General features: G+C 43.1%; 1 protein-coding gene across 3 annotated transcripts in view; it reads left to right on the top strand.

Annotated features, from left to right (window-relative positions):
* The window catches only part of setd3 (SET domain containing 3, actin histidine methyltransferase), a 121,429-nt gene that overhangs the window by 17,627 nt on the left and 87,279 nt on the right, over window positions 1-16,523 (top strand). For all 3 annotated transcript variants that reach the window (XM_055640102.1, XM_055640100.1, XM_055640101.1), the window contains exons 2-3: window positions 10,819-10,928; window positions 15,221-15,313. In XM_055640102.1, the coding sequence (XP_055496077.1) occupies window positions 10,823-10,928; window positions 15,221-15,313 (199 nt within the window). In that variant the 5' untranslated portion in view covers window positions 10,819-10,822. The remainder of the gene's footprint in view (window positions 1-10,818; window positions 10,929-15,220; window positions 15,314-16,523) is intronic.

Genomic DNA, 16,523 nt, shown 5'->3' with positions numbered 1-16,523 from the left:
CCATTAACAACGCCCAGAGGATTGTCGGCTGCCCTCTCCTTACCTTGGAGGACTTACACAGTTCCCGCTGCACCAAAAAATCCCAGAATATCATAAAGGACATTTCCCACCCCGGACACTCCCTGTTTGAACTGTTGCCGTCAGGCAGACGGTACAGATCTACAAGGACAAGGACAAATAGACTAAAAAACAGTTTTTACCCCACTGCTATAAAAGCACTAAATGTAGCCGCCAAGGAACGCAGGGGCGATACAGACTAAGGGACTGTGGTAACTGTGGAATCGACAGAAGGATGGAGGGTTGGGTGTTTATGCGTGCTTTGTCCGTGATATTTATTTAGTTGTTTATCTTTAATATTTTACCTTGTATGTATTGTTAGCTTTTAGAAATGTTTGAATGCTGCACTGACTGGCTGACATTTTAAATTTCGTTGTACATGGTTCATGTTACAATGACAATAAAGAAACTATTCTAAGCTGTGACCCCTTGTCCTGGACTTCCCTAACATCGGGAACAATCTTCCTGCATCTAGCCTGTCCAACCCCTTAAGAATTTTGTAAGTTTCTATAAGATCCCCTCTCAATCTCCTAAATTCTAGAGAGTATAAACCAAGTCTATCCAGTCTTTCTTCATAAGACAGTCCTGACATCCCAGGAATCAGTCTGGTGAACCGTGTCTGCACTCCCTCTATGGCAATAATGTCCTTCCTCAGATTTGGAGACCAAAACTGTACGCAATACTCCAGGTGTGGTCTCACCAAGACCCTGTACAACTGCAGTAGAACCTCCCTGCTCCTATACTCAAATCCTTTTGCAATGAAAGCTAACATACCATTCGCTTTCTTTACTGCCTGCTGCACCTGCATGCCTACCTTCAATGACTGGTGTACCATGACACCCAGGTCTCGCTGCATCTCCCCCCTTTCCCAATCGGCCACCATTTAGATAATAGTCTGCTTTCCCGTTTTTGCCACCAAAATGGATAACCTCACATTTATCCACATTGTACTGCATCTGCCAAACATTTGCCCACTCACCCAGCCTATCCAAGTCACCTTGCAGTCTCCTAGCATCCTCCTCACAGCTAACACTGCCCCCCAGCTTAGTGTCATCCGCAAACTTGGAGATATTGCCTTCAATTCCCTCATCCAGATCATTAATATATATTGTAAATAGCTGGGGTCCCAGCACTGAGCCTTGCGGTACCCCACTAGTCACTGCCTGCCATTGTGAAAAGGACCCGTTTACTCCTACTCTTTGCTTCCTGTTTGCCAGCCAGTTCTCTACCCACATCAATACTGAACCCCCAATGCATTGTGCTTTAAGTTTGTATACTAATCTCTTATGTGGGACCTTGTCGAAAGCCTTCTGGAAGTCCAGATACACCACATCCACTGGTTCTCCCCTATCCACGCTACTAGTTACATCCTCGAAAAATTCTATAAGATTTGTCAGACATGATTTACCTTTCGTAAATCCATGCTGACTTTGTCCAATGATTTCACCACTTTCCAAATGTGCTGCTATCCCATCTTTAATAACTGACTAGCAGTTTCCCCACTACCGATGTTAGACTAACTGGTCTGTAATTCCCCATTTTCTCTCTCCCTCCCTTCTTAAAAATTGGGGTTACGTTTGCTACCCGCCAATCTTCAGGAACTACTCCAGAATCTAAAGAGTTTTGAAAGATTATTACTAATGCATCCACTATTTCTGGAGCTACTTCCTTAAGTACTCTGGGATGCAGCCTATCTGGCCCTGGCGATTTATCGGCCTTTAATCCATTCAATTTACCCAACACCACTTCCCGGCTAACCTGGATTTCACTCAATTCCTCCAACTCCTTTGACCCGCAGTCCCCTGCTATTTCCGGCAAATTATTTATGTCTTCCTTAGTGAAGACGGAACCAAAGTAGTTATTCAATTGGTCCGCCATATCCTTGTTCCCCATGATCAACTCACCTGTTTCTGACTGCAAGGGACCTACATTTGTTTCAACTAATCTCTTTCTTTTCACATATCTATAAAAACTTTTGCAGTCAGTTTTTATGTTCCCTGCCAGTTTTCTTTCATAATCTATTTTTCCTTTCCTAATTAAGCCCTTTGTCCTCCTCTGCTGGTCTTTGAATTTCTCCCAGTCCTCCGGTATGCTGCTTTTTCTGGCTAATTTGTACGCATCATCCTTCGCTTTGATACTATCCCTGATTTCCCTTGTTATCCATGGATGTACTACCTTCCCTGATTTATTCTTTTGCCAAACTGGTATGAACAATTTTTGTAGTTCATCCATGCAGCCTTTAAATGTCTTCCATTGCCTGTCTAAAATAGCCTGCTCTCTCGTTGGTTCCTCTACATGTTGATTTAGATAACTATCCCGCATACATTCCAAGAAATCCTCTTCCTCAGCACCCCTGCCAATTTGATTAACCCAATCTATATGTAGATTGAAGTCACCCATTATAATCGTTTTGCCTTTGTCGCACGCATTTCTAATTTCCTGTTTGATACCATCTCCAACTTCACTACTACTGTTAGGTGGCCTGTACACAACACCCACCAGCGTTTTCTGCCCCTTAGTGTTTCGCAGCTCTACCCATACCGATTCCACATCCTCCAAACTAATGTCCTTCCTTTCCATTGCATTAATCCCCTCTCTAATCAGTAACGCTACCCCACCTCCTTTTCCTTTCTGTCTATCCCTCCTGAATAATGAATATCCCTGGATGTTCAGCTCCCAGCCTTGGTCACCCTGGAGCCATGTCTCCGTGATCCCAACTATATCATAGTCATTAATAGCTATCTGCACATTCAACTCATCCACCTTATTACGAATGCTCCTTGCATTGAGACACAAAGCCTTCAGGCTTGTTTTTACAACACTCTTACCCCTTATACAATTATGTTGAAAAGTGGCCCTTTTTGATTTTTGCCCTGGTTTTGTCTGCCTGCCACTTTTACTTTTCACCTTGCTACCTATTTCTTCTACCCTCATTTTACACCCCTCGGTCTCTACGCTCACACATTTAAGAAACCCTTTCCCTTTAACTCCATCCTCCAATATCCCATTCAACACCCCACCCCCCTTATTCAGTTTAAAGCCACCCGTGTAGCAGTGGCAAACCTGCCTGCCAGAATGCTGGTCCCACACCTGTTAAGATGCAATCCGTCCCTTTTGTGCAGTTCCCCCTTACCCCAAAACAGATCCCAGTGATCTAAGAATCTAAATCCCTGCCCCGTGCACCAGTTCCTCAGCCACACGTTCAGGTCCCGTATCTCCCTGTTCCTGCTCTCGCTAGCACGGGGAACTGGAAGCAAACCGGAGATAACAACCCTGGAGGTCCTGCTTTTCAACATTTTTCCGAGCTCTCTAAAGTCACACTGCAGAATATTCATCCCCTTTTTTCCGACATCGTTTGTGCCAACCTGCACTACCACTTCCGGATGTTCACCTTCGCCCTTGAGGATTTTCTGCACTCTGTCCGTGACATCCTGGATCCTGGCACCGGGAAGGCAGCACACCATCCTCGCATCCCATCTGTTGTCGCAGAAACCCCTGTCCGTACCTCTAGGGTAAAAGGTGTATGGAACGAGCTGCCAGAGGAGGTATTTGCATCATGGACTATACCAACGTTTAGGAAACAATTAGACAGGTACATGGATCAGACAGGTTTGGAGTGATGTGGACCCCAAACGCAGGCAGGTGGGACGAGTTTGGCCAGTGTGGGCAAGTTGGGCCGAAGGGCCTGTTTCCACACAGTATCACTCTGACTCATTCAAGACAATTAAAAAGTAGCTACATAATGTTCAAGTATGATACTATACTACATACTATGAGCTTGGAGCACAGGTAGAAAGGTAGCTCAAGGTCCCGAATAAAATGCGCATCCTTCTGCAATTGGATCCTCGACTTCCTCATGCACAGACCACAGTCTGTTCGAATTGGCAGAAACACTTCATACTCAGTAACAATTAGTACAGGAGCACTTCAAGGCTGCGTGCTCAGCCCCTGCTGTGCTCACTCTATACCCATGGCTACGTAGCTGGACATAATGCGAACTCCATCATCAAGTTCGCCGACGGCACCACTGTTGTTGGACGAATCACAGATGGGGACGAGTCGGAGTATAGAAGTGAAATTAACCAACTGACCAAATGGTGCCAGCACAATAACCTGGCTCTCAACATCAGTAAGACCACATCATGGGACCATGGTGGAGAGGTTCACATCAATGGGACGATGGTGGAGAGGGTCAATAACTTCAAATTCCTGGGCGCGCATATTTCTGAAGATCTTTCCGAAGATTTCACTGATGCAATTATAAAGAAGGCACATCAGCGACTCTTCTTCATGAGAAAATTACGGAGATTCGGGGGGGGGGGGCACTTTAACCACATAATTTTTTTTTTTCTCTATTACAAATCTTAAATTGTGGAGTACAGAGGCAAATAAATAAATGATGGATCTTTGTCCCAAACATAATGGAGGGCACTGTATATATTTTAGAAAGCACAACAGTGTTTGTATAGATTAAGCTTATCTAAAAATCTGCCACAGTTTTTATTTTGAAGTTTATCCTGCAATGCAAGTAGGGCCACATCATAGGAGCAAATTGTGCTTTAAGTTCTATTTTCCTTAATGCACTGGAAAGTCTTATCTCTTCCAGTGTCTACATGATCATAGCCACTACGCCTGTGGATGATTAATTAGTGAGATGGAAATTTGTCTTTGTATAATAGCTGTAACTATATAAATATCCTAAAGCATTTTGCAAGTTAGTCATTTTCTTTTCAAAATATTAAACATTTGCTGTATGTCAAAAAAAACAAAAAAACTTGACCACAGAGATCTCCTGAGAGGGAGAATCGGTAAACCATTGCAATATATGCCAGAGAAAGATGACAACAAGGACACCTCTCATGTTCATGCCGCTGCTGCTGCTGAGTCGGAGGCTGCTACTGCGGGTCTGCGGACGGCTCGGACGACCCCGCGCGGCTCCCTGGAGGGAGACCGCTTTTCGGGCTGCTGCAACGGCGAATTCTCCCGCCCGTGTTGCGGGGTCGAAGAGCTCCTGGAGCGGGCCCTAACACCATTGCCCCGCGCGGCTGGAACGGCTGCGGGACTTTGCGAGCGCACACCGGGGGCTCCAACATCAAGACCCGGTGTGCGACCTCGCACCACCCGGCGTGGCTTCAATGGCCGCGGGACAATCGCCATCGCCAGCCGGGGGCTTTGACTTTGACTGTGACATGCAGAGTGCAGTGGAGAGAAGTTTTTGTGGCCTTTCATCACAGTTATGTGATGGATGTTTATGTTAAATGTAATTATGTTGTGTCTGGGGTCTATTTGTGTGTAATGTATGGCTGCAGAAACGGCATTTCGTTTGGACCCCCAGGGGTCCAAATGACAATTAAATTGACTCTTGGTTCTCTTGGTCAAATAAACTATTTGGGCAAAGTGTTCAAGAAGGAACTGCAGATGTCCGAAGATCGAAGGTACACAAAAATGCTGGAGAAACTCAGCGGGTGCAGCAGCATCTATGGAGAACTGCAGATGCTGGAAGATAAAATGCTGGAGAAACTCAGCGGGTGCAGCAGCATCTATGGAGAACGGCAGATGCTGAAAACAATTTGGGCAAATGTTTCCATGCTTCAATTTGTAGATTGCAGTGAAGAAGTACTTGTCTAGGTACTCTGCAAACATGGTGAGTCTTTCCATTCAATATTATTTAAGGCAATACGTGCTCAGTCTCACCACACCTACGGTTACAGAACGGCAGTTTCTCGTTTTTAATTTTTTTTTTTCCCCTTCACTCTCCTGCCAGTTACCACATTTGTTTATTGTCACGTGTACCAAGGTAGAGTGAAAAGCTTTTGTTGCATGCTAACCAGTCAGCGGAACGACTCGATTACGTGTACATGATTACGGTCCAGCCATCCACAGTGCACAGATATGTGATAAAGAGAATAATGTTTATGCAAGTAAAGTCTGATTAAAGATTATCTAAAATAGACACAAAAAAGCTGGAGTAACTCATCTGGACAGGCAGCATCTCTGGAGAGAAGGAATGGAGCCTTGGATGGAGCTGTTCCCAAACCATGCTGTGATGCATCCTGATTAAACTCTGCCCTTGTGGTAATCGCCCCTCGGTTAAATGAAATTTGGCCTAAATTCCTCTTGACTTATTTCTGCGTACTTCATGTGTTCCCAAAGAAGCAACCCCAATCCAAATGATCTGTTTTCATGACTCTTTCTCCAAATCTGCCAGTGCATGGTGCAATCACATCCTTCTTGTGTTGTGCCCAGAGCGCTATACACTCTTGGGCAGTTCTTTCTGGTCAAGAGGTCCGTTTGGTGGGTTCTAAGACAAGTGAGGAGACCCATTCAAGATCTTCACATTCCGCCTAAGGTAATGTAGGGGATGCTCAACAGGGGACATGGATACTGTTGGGCAAGATGATAGACAACTTTTCCTTTTCTCTCTGCCATCCCACGTATTGTGCACTTGCATGCCTTGTTTACTCAGTTACTTCTCCAGGTTTAATTTCATTTAGCACGTTTCTGGCCATCCCCCTGTGTCTATGGATGTTTAGTGCAAGGGTCATCCCTTAGTATGTTTTGGTGTAGGGAATTGAGGGATCTGGATTATTTGAAGGCAGATAAGAGTTGGTTTTGGCTTCATGTTGTGCACAGACATTGTGGGCAGAAGGCTACGTTCTTGTGCTGTACTGTGCTATGTTCACTGCTGCAAAGCTGGAAATGCATCAGATTGTGCCGAGCAGGCTCCCACAAACAGAAATCTAGTCGATTAGATCTCTTTGGATTTTGGTTGAAGGTAATTACTACCTGGAAGAATGGGAGTAACACCCCAACTCTTTGAAATGGTGCTCTGGAAATTTGGTATTTGCCTAAAGGAGTATTGGGCCTCCATGTAATATCTCATTTGAAAGAACAGCAATACAATGCAATGAAAAATATTTATTCTCTCCATCGGCACGAGACACGTGGGGAGCGACTGTAAACTTTGTGCATTGTATGCAAAAACAAAGAATGTCACTGTACCTAGTTACACGTGACAATAAAGTATAATTGAATCAAACATGCTGGAGTGCCCTTCAGTCTCTGGAGCAGGACTCGAACGTGTTATCTTTCGTACTAGACGAAAGCTTGAATTGGGATGCAAGACTGGCTGCGACGTTGATCTGATTCAACGTGTCTTTTCATTTATCGCGGGCTATCAAGACTTCTTTGGTTCTGATTTACAATGCATCACGTGCTTCAAGGAAGTTTGAGCAATTAAGATTCATGACATGAACAGAACCGATGAGAAAATTCCTCTTGTGTTTGGATACAATTTGAATTTGTTGGTCTGCAGGAGCAGTCGTTAATCAGGCAAATAATTATTTATTGTGCACCAACTAATTTACGAATGTTATTTTTTTTCAGCTAGTGCACCAGGGGATAGTTGCAAACAAAACAGCAAAATAGGTAAAGCAGACACAGAAGCTGCTGTTAACCTGTTTGCAAAAAGATTTAATTAATTACGTAAATATGTAATTACATTTAATCTGACAAGCAAACAGTCTTTAGAGACTGAAAAACTTGTGCGGAAGTGGAAGAAAAATTAGCTTGCAAAAACATTGGAAGGGATCTTGAGGAGACTGAAGAAGAGTTCCAACCTTTTCTCCAGAGATGCTGCCTGACCCGCTGAGTTACTTCAGTATGTTATGTCCATCTTGAGGAAGGAAGTTGAATTTGCAGCTTTGATTATTACACGTCTGCTTGAATACAAATTTTGTAGATAGGAATACAAATTTTGTAGATTCAGGACTTAGGACTGTTTAATTATCATATGTACCAGCAACAGAACCATGAAATTCTTGCTTGCTGTGGCTTTACAAGCTCAAAGTGTTAATTCATGATTACAGTCCTTCTGTTTGCAATCACAAATATGTGCAAAATGATTTTTGAGCTTTATGTTGAATTTTACACAGCACAACTAAATGGCATAAATAAGATTGACTTTTAGGCCGTGTCCTCTTATACTCCCGTCACAGTTTGGTTTGTAGTTTTTGCCATTTAACTATCCCGTTGAGGGCAGTTTAACCAGCCATTGATTCCTAATTTCAAGGCCGAATAGCTCCAACCTTCCCCTCTCAATTCAGTACTCCTTCACGAGAACCTCGCTCTGTAGCTCTTTCATGCAGCACCTTAAGTGTGAGACATCAGTCTATGATTCTCAGTCTTAAATTGGCCACATGCCTCTCTGTAATTTGGCCGAAACCTGCAGGCTTAACATTTGCAAGTTCAAGTTTACATTTATTGTCACATGCACCAGTTGGTACAGTGAAATTTGAGTTGCCATACAGCCATACGAATAAAAAAAGAACACAACACACAATAGAATTTAACATGGACATCCCCACACAGCAGAATCAACGTTTCCCACTGAGGAAAGGCATTAAAGTACCTGGACTTTCAGGGGCCCCGATGTTTAGGCCCTATCGCCGGGATGATCAAAACTCTGACGTCGGAACGGAGAACACTCTCAGCGGTTTGGAGTTCCGAATCGGCCACTTCATATTGGAGTCCACGGCTCTGGAAGTCCACAGGCCGAGCTGGGCGGAGAATCACACTGGCGGCCCTCGGCAAAGGGACCACCAGGACTCCGCGGTGTTGGTCAGCACCGCCCGCGGCTGGAAGCTCCGCAAACCACAGCTTCGCGATGTAGAAGCAGCAGGCCCAACGCTACGGAGCTACAACAAGTGATCCCCAGTAACTTGGCATCGCCTGCTCTGCTCCGCGATGTTAATTCAGTGCTGCCGCTGCTGAAGCTCTTGCTGGTCTCTAGCAGGAAAGGCCGCGCCAATCCAGTTGGTAGGCCGCGAGGAGGGGGGGGGGCGCGAAGATGCGACTCGGAGAATCATCGCATCCTCGCCAGGAAGTGACTGGGAAACAGTTCCCCCTGCCCCCCTCCCCCACATAAAAAGACTAAAACCTCCAAACCATACTTTTAAATGAACTAAAAATAATAAAAAGATAAAAAATAAACAGAGGCTGCCTTCAAACGGCGCCCCCGTGTGGATGGATGCAGTTTGTATTGTTTTTTTTTTGCTGTATACATTTTGATTTGATGTGTTTTTGCAATTGCTGAGTATAATAGTCTCATTTTTCTTGAGCTTGGGGCGCTGGGCTGTATTTTAAGTTTACTTTTGGCTGTTAATATATTCTTTTAATCCTCCCTATTTTCCTTTTACCTCCATGTTAACTTTGCAGTATTCATGGAGGCACTTTTAATTCTATTGCATCAGTTAGAAACCTATCCAACGTGTTTTGTTTTACATCTTTGTTGTTCTTGGCCTCACTTTAATATCTCGACAGTTGGTATAAAGTTTTTCAGTCCAGGTTGATGTCAATTACACGCTTTGAGGAATCCGAATTTTGCATTGGTCACGCTTCTGATAGAGTCATCGAGCAGGGAAACGGGCACTTGGGTGCAACCCATCCATATCGACTGAAATGCACTATCGAATAATTTTTATTAATTCCCTTCTTTTGCCCCATTGTGTCTTTCATTTCTTCGGGCAGGATTTTGTCATTTTTATTTATCTCTCTATTTATTCTTCATTCTTCCATTGATGCACTTGGGTATGTATTTCTCCTACACCTAGTATTGTCTCCATACCATCCGTGAGCTCTGAAGAGTTGAAAACATAGTCACATTCACAGTCACGTGGGCAGCAACGGTCGAGTTGCCGCTTTACAGCGCCAGAGCGGCGGATTCGATCCTGACCACAGGTGCTGTATGCACAGAGTTTGTACGTTCTTCCCGGGCCCTGCGTGGATTTTCTCTGCGATCTTCGGTTCCTTCCCACACGCCAAAGACGTACAGGTTTAGGTTAATTGGCTTGGTATAAATGTAAATTGGCCTTAGTGTGTGTAGGACAGTGTTGGTGTGCGGGGATCGCTGGTCGGTGCGGACTTGGTGGGCAGACGAGTTTGTTTCCACGCTGCATCTCCAAATTAAACGAAATATTCCAAGCGCAAAAATAATCAAATGGCTGACCAATAATAAAATCCTTGACTGTTTGATATGTTGATTATTAAGCCAACAATAGGTCAAGATTCAAGAGAACAATGAAATTCTTACTTGCAGCAGCACAAGAAGTACATAAACATAGTAGATACCAACATAAAGAACAAAATTAAGTTCAATATATTAAAAACACAAGAAACAATATGGTGCAAAGATTAAAAAACAAGGCACCAGGTCCCTAGTGCAATCAAGGCAGTTTGTTTTTTGGGGTTTAGTTGAAGTTCATAGTGTTTAATCGCCTGATGGTTGTTGAGAATAAGCTGCTGCTGAACCTTGATGTTAATTTTCGGACTCCTTTTGCCTTTTTCCTGATGGCAGGAGTGGAATGAGAATCTGGCCAGTGTGGGGTTTGATGATGCTGGCTGCTTTTTTTGAGGCATACCCCTTCGATGGTGGGGCACCTGTGATGGACTGGTCAGCGTTCACTTTTTGTAATCTCTCTTTTGGGTTGTTAACGCTGGCTGCCTTATTGAGGTTGTGCCTCCTTGTAGATCCCTTCAATGATGGGGAGGTGAGTACCCATGATGGACTGGGCAGGGTTCATCACTTTCTGTAATCTCCTTCGATAGGTGAATGAACAGTCTTTTGCGTTGGGTGCAATCTTTTTGAGATTTTACGTGGAAACATTATAAGGATTAAAGTTGAATTTTTGCTGGTGTCTGTCTTTTTTAAAAAGTGTAAATATGAACTAATGTGTAATTTTGTGCTGCTTTATTTTATAACAGAACAATGGGGAAAAAGAGTAGAGTCAAAACTCAAAAATCAGGAGGAGGTGGAGCCACAGCCACTGTTTCTACAAAGGAAATAATGAATCTGATAACTGAGCTGTTACAGAGTAAGTATACCTTTAACCTGCTTTAACTCCACTGAGTGAAATACTGGTACTAGTGCATTGACAGCTCAGTTTGGACTGTCACTTAATATAACTTAATTGGACAGTATCTTTTCTAAAATCAGTGCAATTAGGTCATGTGATAAGAGCAGAATTAGGCCATTCGGCCCATCAAGTCTAATCCCCCATTCTCTCGCCTTCTCCCCGTAACCCCTGACACTCGTAGCTTGTAGGTTTGTTCCCCTTTCACCAGCAACAAGTCCAATTGCACATCCAGCAAATTAGAAATCACTTCACAAATGTAATGTTCCTTTTAATTTAATTTAGCGATACAGCGTGGAAACAGGCTGTTCGACCAGCATTTACCCTGTGATGCAGCCCATCAGGGCCTGATGGTAGCAATGTTACAAAATTTTGAGATTTTAAAAATCAAGTCTGCAATTTATCCCATCAGATAAAGCATAAAAATAGGTTTAATTTGACACCTAATTAATTTTCATATCTCAAGTATTGAAAAAGTTATGGCCATTTTCATACTCGGAAATTAGCATCTTGTTCCCTATTGATTTTCTATGGACATAACAAAAAAGCTGTGATCGAGGACAGTCAAAAGCCCATAACTTTCTTAGAAATTAAGAGAACTGAATGAAATTTTCAGTTATCATAGATTGAACCATTCTGAAACAAATATAAAATAATCTTACTTGGATGACCTGAAATTAAAGCATATAATTAGTTAGTTACCTAATTGTAGCTAATTTCAAACTTCAATTACTATATCTAAACATCTATCCATTTCTTAATAAATGATTAACATTTTTAAATAGCCTAAGTGTCCAAATAATATTCACAAATAATTTGCGGTAAAACGTGATTTTTAAATCTCATTTACATCAATTTATAGGCCAAATGGAAGGAATTTAGTGCTTAATTGCTGTAAATTAAAGTCCATTTAGATCTAGTGGGATCCTGTGAACGTGCTGGTTTAGAACGTTCACATTGCGGTAGATTTGTACCCTCAAATGCCCAGAAAAATACTGCGGGATATAATGGGCCCAAAATTAGCTACTCACAACATTAAACTTCGTATAAAGTGATCTTAAGAAGCCCTTTTTAACGTAAAAATAAGCGGCCTACCTTTCGTTTTCCCCTGTATGAGATCCAGCCGGTTGCTGGCGGTCGGGGGTTTAGAGGTTAATTTTTAACCTACTATAACAATTTAATAAAGCCCTTAAAATTAATAATAGCTCAAGCGAGGGAATCTTCCAGCGATTTTTCGTTAATAATTAACTAGGCTGAAAAACCTCAAATTGAACAGCCTAGGGAAAATCGCGTTTTAAACCTGCCCCCCTCTAAACGGCGCCAAAATCGCGCACACGGGCTGGGACAGATTTTCAGCGACGCTTCAGGTACGCTTTGCAACATACCTACTGATGTTCTGCATCCCAGGGTACTTAAGGAAGTGGCTCCAGAAATCGTGCATGCATTGGTGATAATTTTCCAATGTTCTGTAGATTCAGGATCAGTTCCAGTGGATTGGAGGGTAACTAATGTTATCCCAATTTTTAAGAAAGGCAGGAGAGAGAAAACAGGGAATTATAGACCAGTTAGCCTGACATCGGTGGTGGGGAAGATGCTGGAGTCAATTATAAAAGATGAAATTGCGGCACATTTGGATAGCAGTAACAGGATCAGTCAGTCAGCATGGATTTACGAAGGGGAAATCATGCTTGACTAGTCCTCTGGAATTTTTTTGATGATTTAACTAGGAAAATGGACAAAGGAGAGCCAGTGGATGTAGTGTACCTGGACTTTCAGAAAGCATTTGATACGGTCCCACATAGGAGATTAGTGTGCAAAATTAGGGCACATGGTATTGTGGGTAGAGTGCTGACATGGATAGAATATTGGTTGGCAGACGGGAAATAAAGAGTAGGGATTAACGGGTCCCTTTCAGAATGGCAGGCAGTGACTAGTGGGGTACCGCAAGGCTCGGTGCTGGTACCGCAGCTATTTACAATATACATCAATGATTTGGATGAAGGGATCCAGTAACATTAGCAAATTTGCAGATGACACAAAACTGGGTGGCAGTGTGAACTGTGAGGAGGATGCTATGAGAATGCATGGTGACTTGGACAGGTTGGGAGTGGGCAGATGCATGGCAAATACATTTTAATGTGGATAAATGTGAGGTTATCCACTTTGGTATCAAAAACAGGAAGGCAGATTTCTATCAAAATGGCGTCAAGTTGGGAAAAGGGGAAGTAGAATGGGATCTGGCGGTCCTTGTTTATCTATCTATGAAAGTAAGCATGCACATACAGCAGGCAGTGAAGAAAGCGAATGGCATGTTGGCCTTTATAACGAGGAGTCGAGTATAGGAGCAAAGAGGTCCTTCTGCAGTTGTACAGAGCCCTAGTGAAACCACACCTGGAGTATTGTGTGCAGTTTTAGTCCCCTAATTGAAGGAAGGACATTCTTGCTATTGAGGGAGTGCAGCGTAGGTTTACTAGGTTAATTCCCGGGACTGACATATGCTGAGAGAATGCTGTGGCTAGGCTTCTACACTCTGGAATTTAGAAGGATGAGAGGGATTCCTATTGAAACATGTAAGATTGTTTAGGGTTTGGACACGCTAGAGGCAGGAAACATGTTCCCGATGTTGGGGGAGTTCAGAACCAGGGGCCACAGTTTAAGAACAAGGGGTAAGCCATTTAGAATGGAGATGAGGAAGCACTTTTTCTCACAGAGTTGTGAGTCTGTGGAATTCTCTGCCTCGGAGGGCAGTGGAGGCCGGTTCTCTGGATACCTTCAAGAGAGAGCTCGAAAGGGCTCTTAAAGATAGCGGAGTCAGTGGATATGGGGAGAAGGCAGGAACGGGGTACTGATTGGGGATGATCAGCCATGAGCACATTGAATGGCGGTGCTGGCTCAAAGGGCCGAATGGCCTACTCCTGCACCTGTTGTCTATTGTCTATTCTAACACTATCCTACTCTAATACGATCCTAGGGACAATTTACAATTTTTGCCAAAGCCAATTAACCTACAAACCTGTACCTGTTTGGAGTGTGGGAGGAAACTGGAGCACCCAGGGAAAACTCGCGTGGTCTTGGCGAGAATGTACCCGGGTATCTGGCACTGTAAGGCAGCAATTCTCCCGCTGCGCCACCGTGTCACCCCTAAAAAGATGTTTTCACATCTTTGAAAAGATAATTTTTAAAAACAGATTCCACGGTCTCCCTCGCTCCATTCCTACTCCAAACTCCTGGCCACTTTCTAAAATAATCCTTCTCTTGTCCTCACTTGATGAACCGTTAATGTTATTGCTGTAACTTTCAATCCCTTTCTTCAGTTGGTGTTGGCCAAGTTCCTTTATAAATTGGACTTGAATCAACCATGTGCTGTCCATGTATCAGTACCATGTATTCTGTCACAGCATTGAGATTTAATAACCTGACTCGTGCCAGATATTTTGCATTTCTTTTATAATCTCTGAGATTGTTCTGAGTGAACGATGTTATGGGACACTGTGGATGTAAGAGGATGCTGTGAGTAATATGGTGATTTAAATATCACACAATGAAAGCTGGGTATATCTGGTTCATTAACTCAATCTATGGTAAAATTGTTCTATAGAGTGCAAAAATGGATTGCAACAAATGCAGGTCAAAGAGGTCTTCATTCTTCTGGGGCGACACTGGCACAGCGGTAGAGTAGCTGCCTTACAATGCCAGAGACTCGGGTTCAATTGTGATGATGGATGCTGTCTGTATGGAGTTTTACTTGAGGTTGGAGATGTTCACCCCTGTCAATGCAGAAGTGTCTGTGATTTTGTTATATGTAACGACCCACAAATTACTGTCCTTTTAAGGATGGATAAACTTACGGATTTCAAACGGGGATAGTGACAGATTTTTCCTAGAAACAAGGAACTGCAGATGCTAGTTTACAAAAAAAGATACCAAGTTTTGGAGTAACTCCGCAGGTCAGGCAGCATCCCTGGAGAACGTGGCTTGCTGATGTTCAGGGTCATGATCTTCCAAGAAAGTTGGAAGTGAGCAAGGACAAAGTGTGGCAGGCAATAGATGAAGACAGATGATGGGATGTTTGATTGGCTGATAGTTGGGCAAAGGTCTGACATGCATTCTATTAGTTTAAGTGGTTTGAAATATTAGACATAAAAGCGAAGTGATGGGTTGCTAATTCTATACGTTTTCACCCTCCACAGGACAAGGCAGCCAAGTGGTACATGTTATGTAATATATTTCCACTTTTAATCTTTCTTTTCAAGAGTGTAGTAATCCTTCCACTGCACCAGGAAAGGAGTGGGAAGAATATGTACAGATCCGAGGCTTGATTGAGAAAATCCGTAAAAAGCAAAAAGGTATGGATGTAGGATTTCCTCCTTTGGGTAATAGCTAGCTAATATGGGTTCTGTTCCGCACATAATCAAACCCTGCCCGAACCCACTGTCATTGTAATGATCTAATTGAGTGTGGAGCAGGAACAAGGGATTGGCTTTCTACTTCTGCTGTATCATGTTCTTTCTGTGATTTGCTTCCTAAAGAACAGAATTGCCCTTTGAGTGGAATTGTAATCCTTAATCCATGCTAGTACATTAAAGGGCCTGTCCCACTTTCACAACCTAATTCATGACCTCTAACAAGTTTGCCCTTGACTCATACTCGTAGCATGGTCATCACGAGGTCGTTGGAGGTCGTTGGTAGGTTGTAGCAGGCCGCGATGCTAGTCGTAGGTACTCATGGCATCAAGTAGGTCGGGGCGTTTTTTCTAGCCTGATGAAAAATGTCCACGAGTAAAAAAGGTCGTGAATTAGGCTGTGAAAGTGGGACAGGCCCTTCACTCTGGCACCAGGTGCTGTACCTAACACATGCACGCACGCGCACACACACATAAATTATATATATTTATGTATCTAAATTTATATATATGTATGTGTGTATATATATATGTATGTGTGTATATTCTCTCTCTATAAAATGCGAGATAGGTAGCTTTACACACTGACGACACAACATAACATGGCAAACGTGGTGGACTAAGTTTCTAATAAGTTGTCAAGCTTTTATTTTACACTTTTCTGAATTTTATTTTGTATTGTGTGCTATTAGTTTGGGTAGCAGCCTACTTCTCCAGTCAAGTTATGCAGCATGATCATCAGTGGTGTCAACATTTGGTTAATTGAATGATGCATATAGTTATAGAGTCATAGAGTGAGTGATACAGTGTGGAAACAGGCCCTTCGGCCCAACTCGCCCACACTAGCCAACAATGTCCCAGCTGCCCTAGTCCCACTTGCCTGCGCTTGGTCCATATCCCACCAAACCTGTCCTAACCATGTACCTGTCCAACTGTTTCTTAACCCATGGGATAGTCCCAGCCTCCACTACCTCCTCTGGCAGCATGTTCCAAACTCCCACCACCCTTTGTGTGACAAAATTACCCCTCGGATTCCTATTAAATCTTTTCCCCTTAACCTTGAACCCATGTCTCTGGTCGTCGATTCCCCTACTCTGGGCAAAAGACTCGTATAACCCAAAGTTATATGATTGTATTTCTATATTACATTTATG

This window comes from Leucoraja erinacea, chromosome 9 (genome assembly GCF_028641065.1).
Source record: "Leucoraja erinacea ecotype New England chromosome 9, Leri_hhj_1, whole genome shotgun sequence".
In the NCBI taxonomy this organism is placed as follows: domain Eukaryota; kingdom Metazoa; phylum Chordata; class Chondrichthyes; order Rajiformes; family Rajidae; genus Leucoraja; species Leucoraja erinaceus.
The sequence above is the reverse complement of the archived record's forward strand: the minus strand, read 5'-3'. Positions and strand labels throughout refer to the sequence as shown.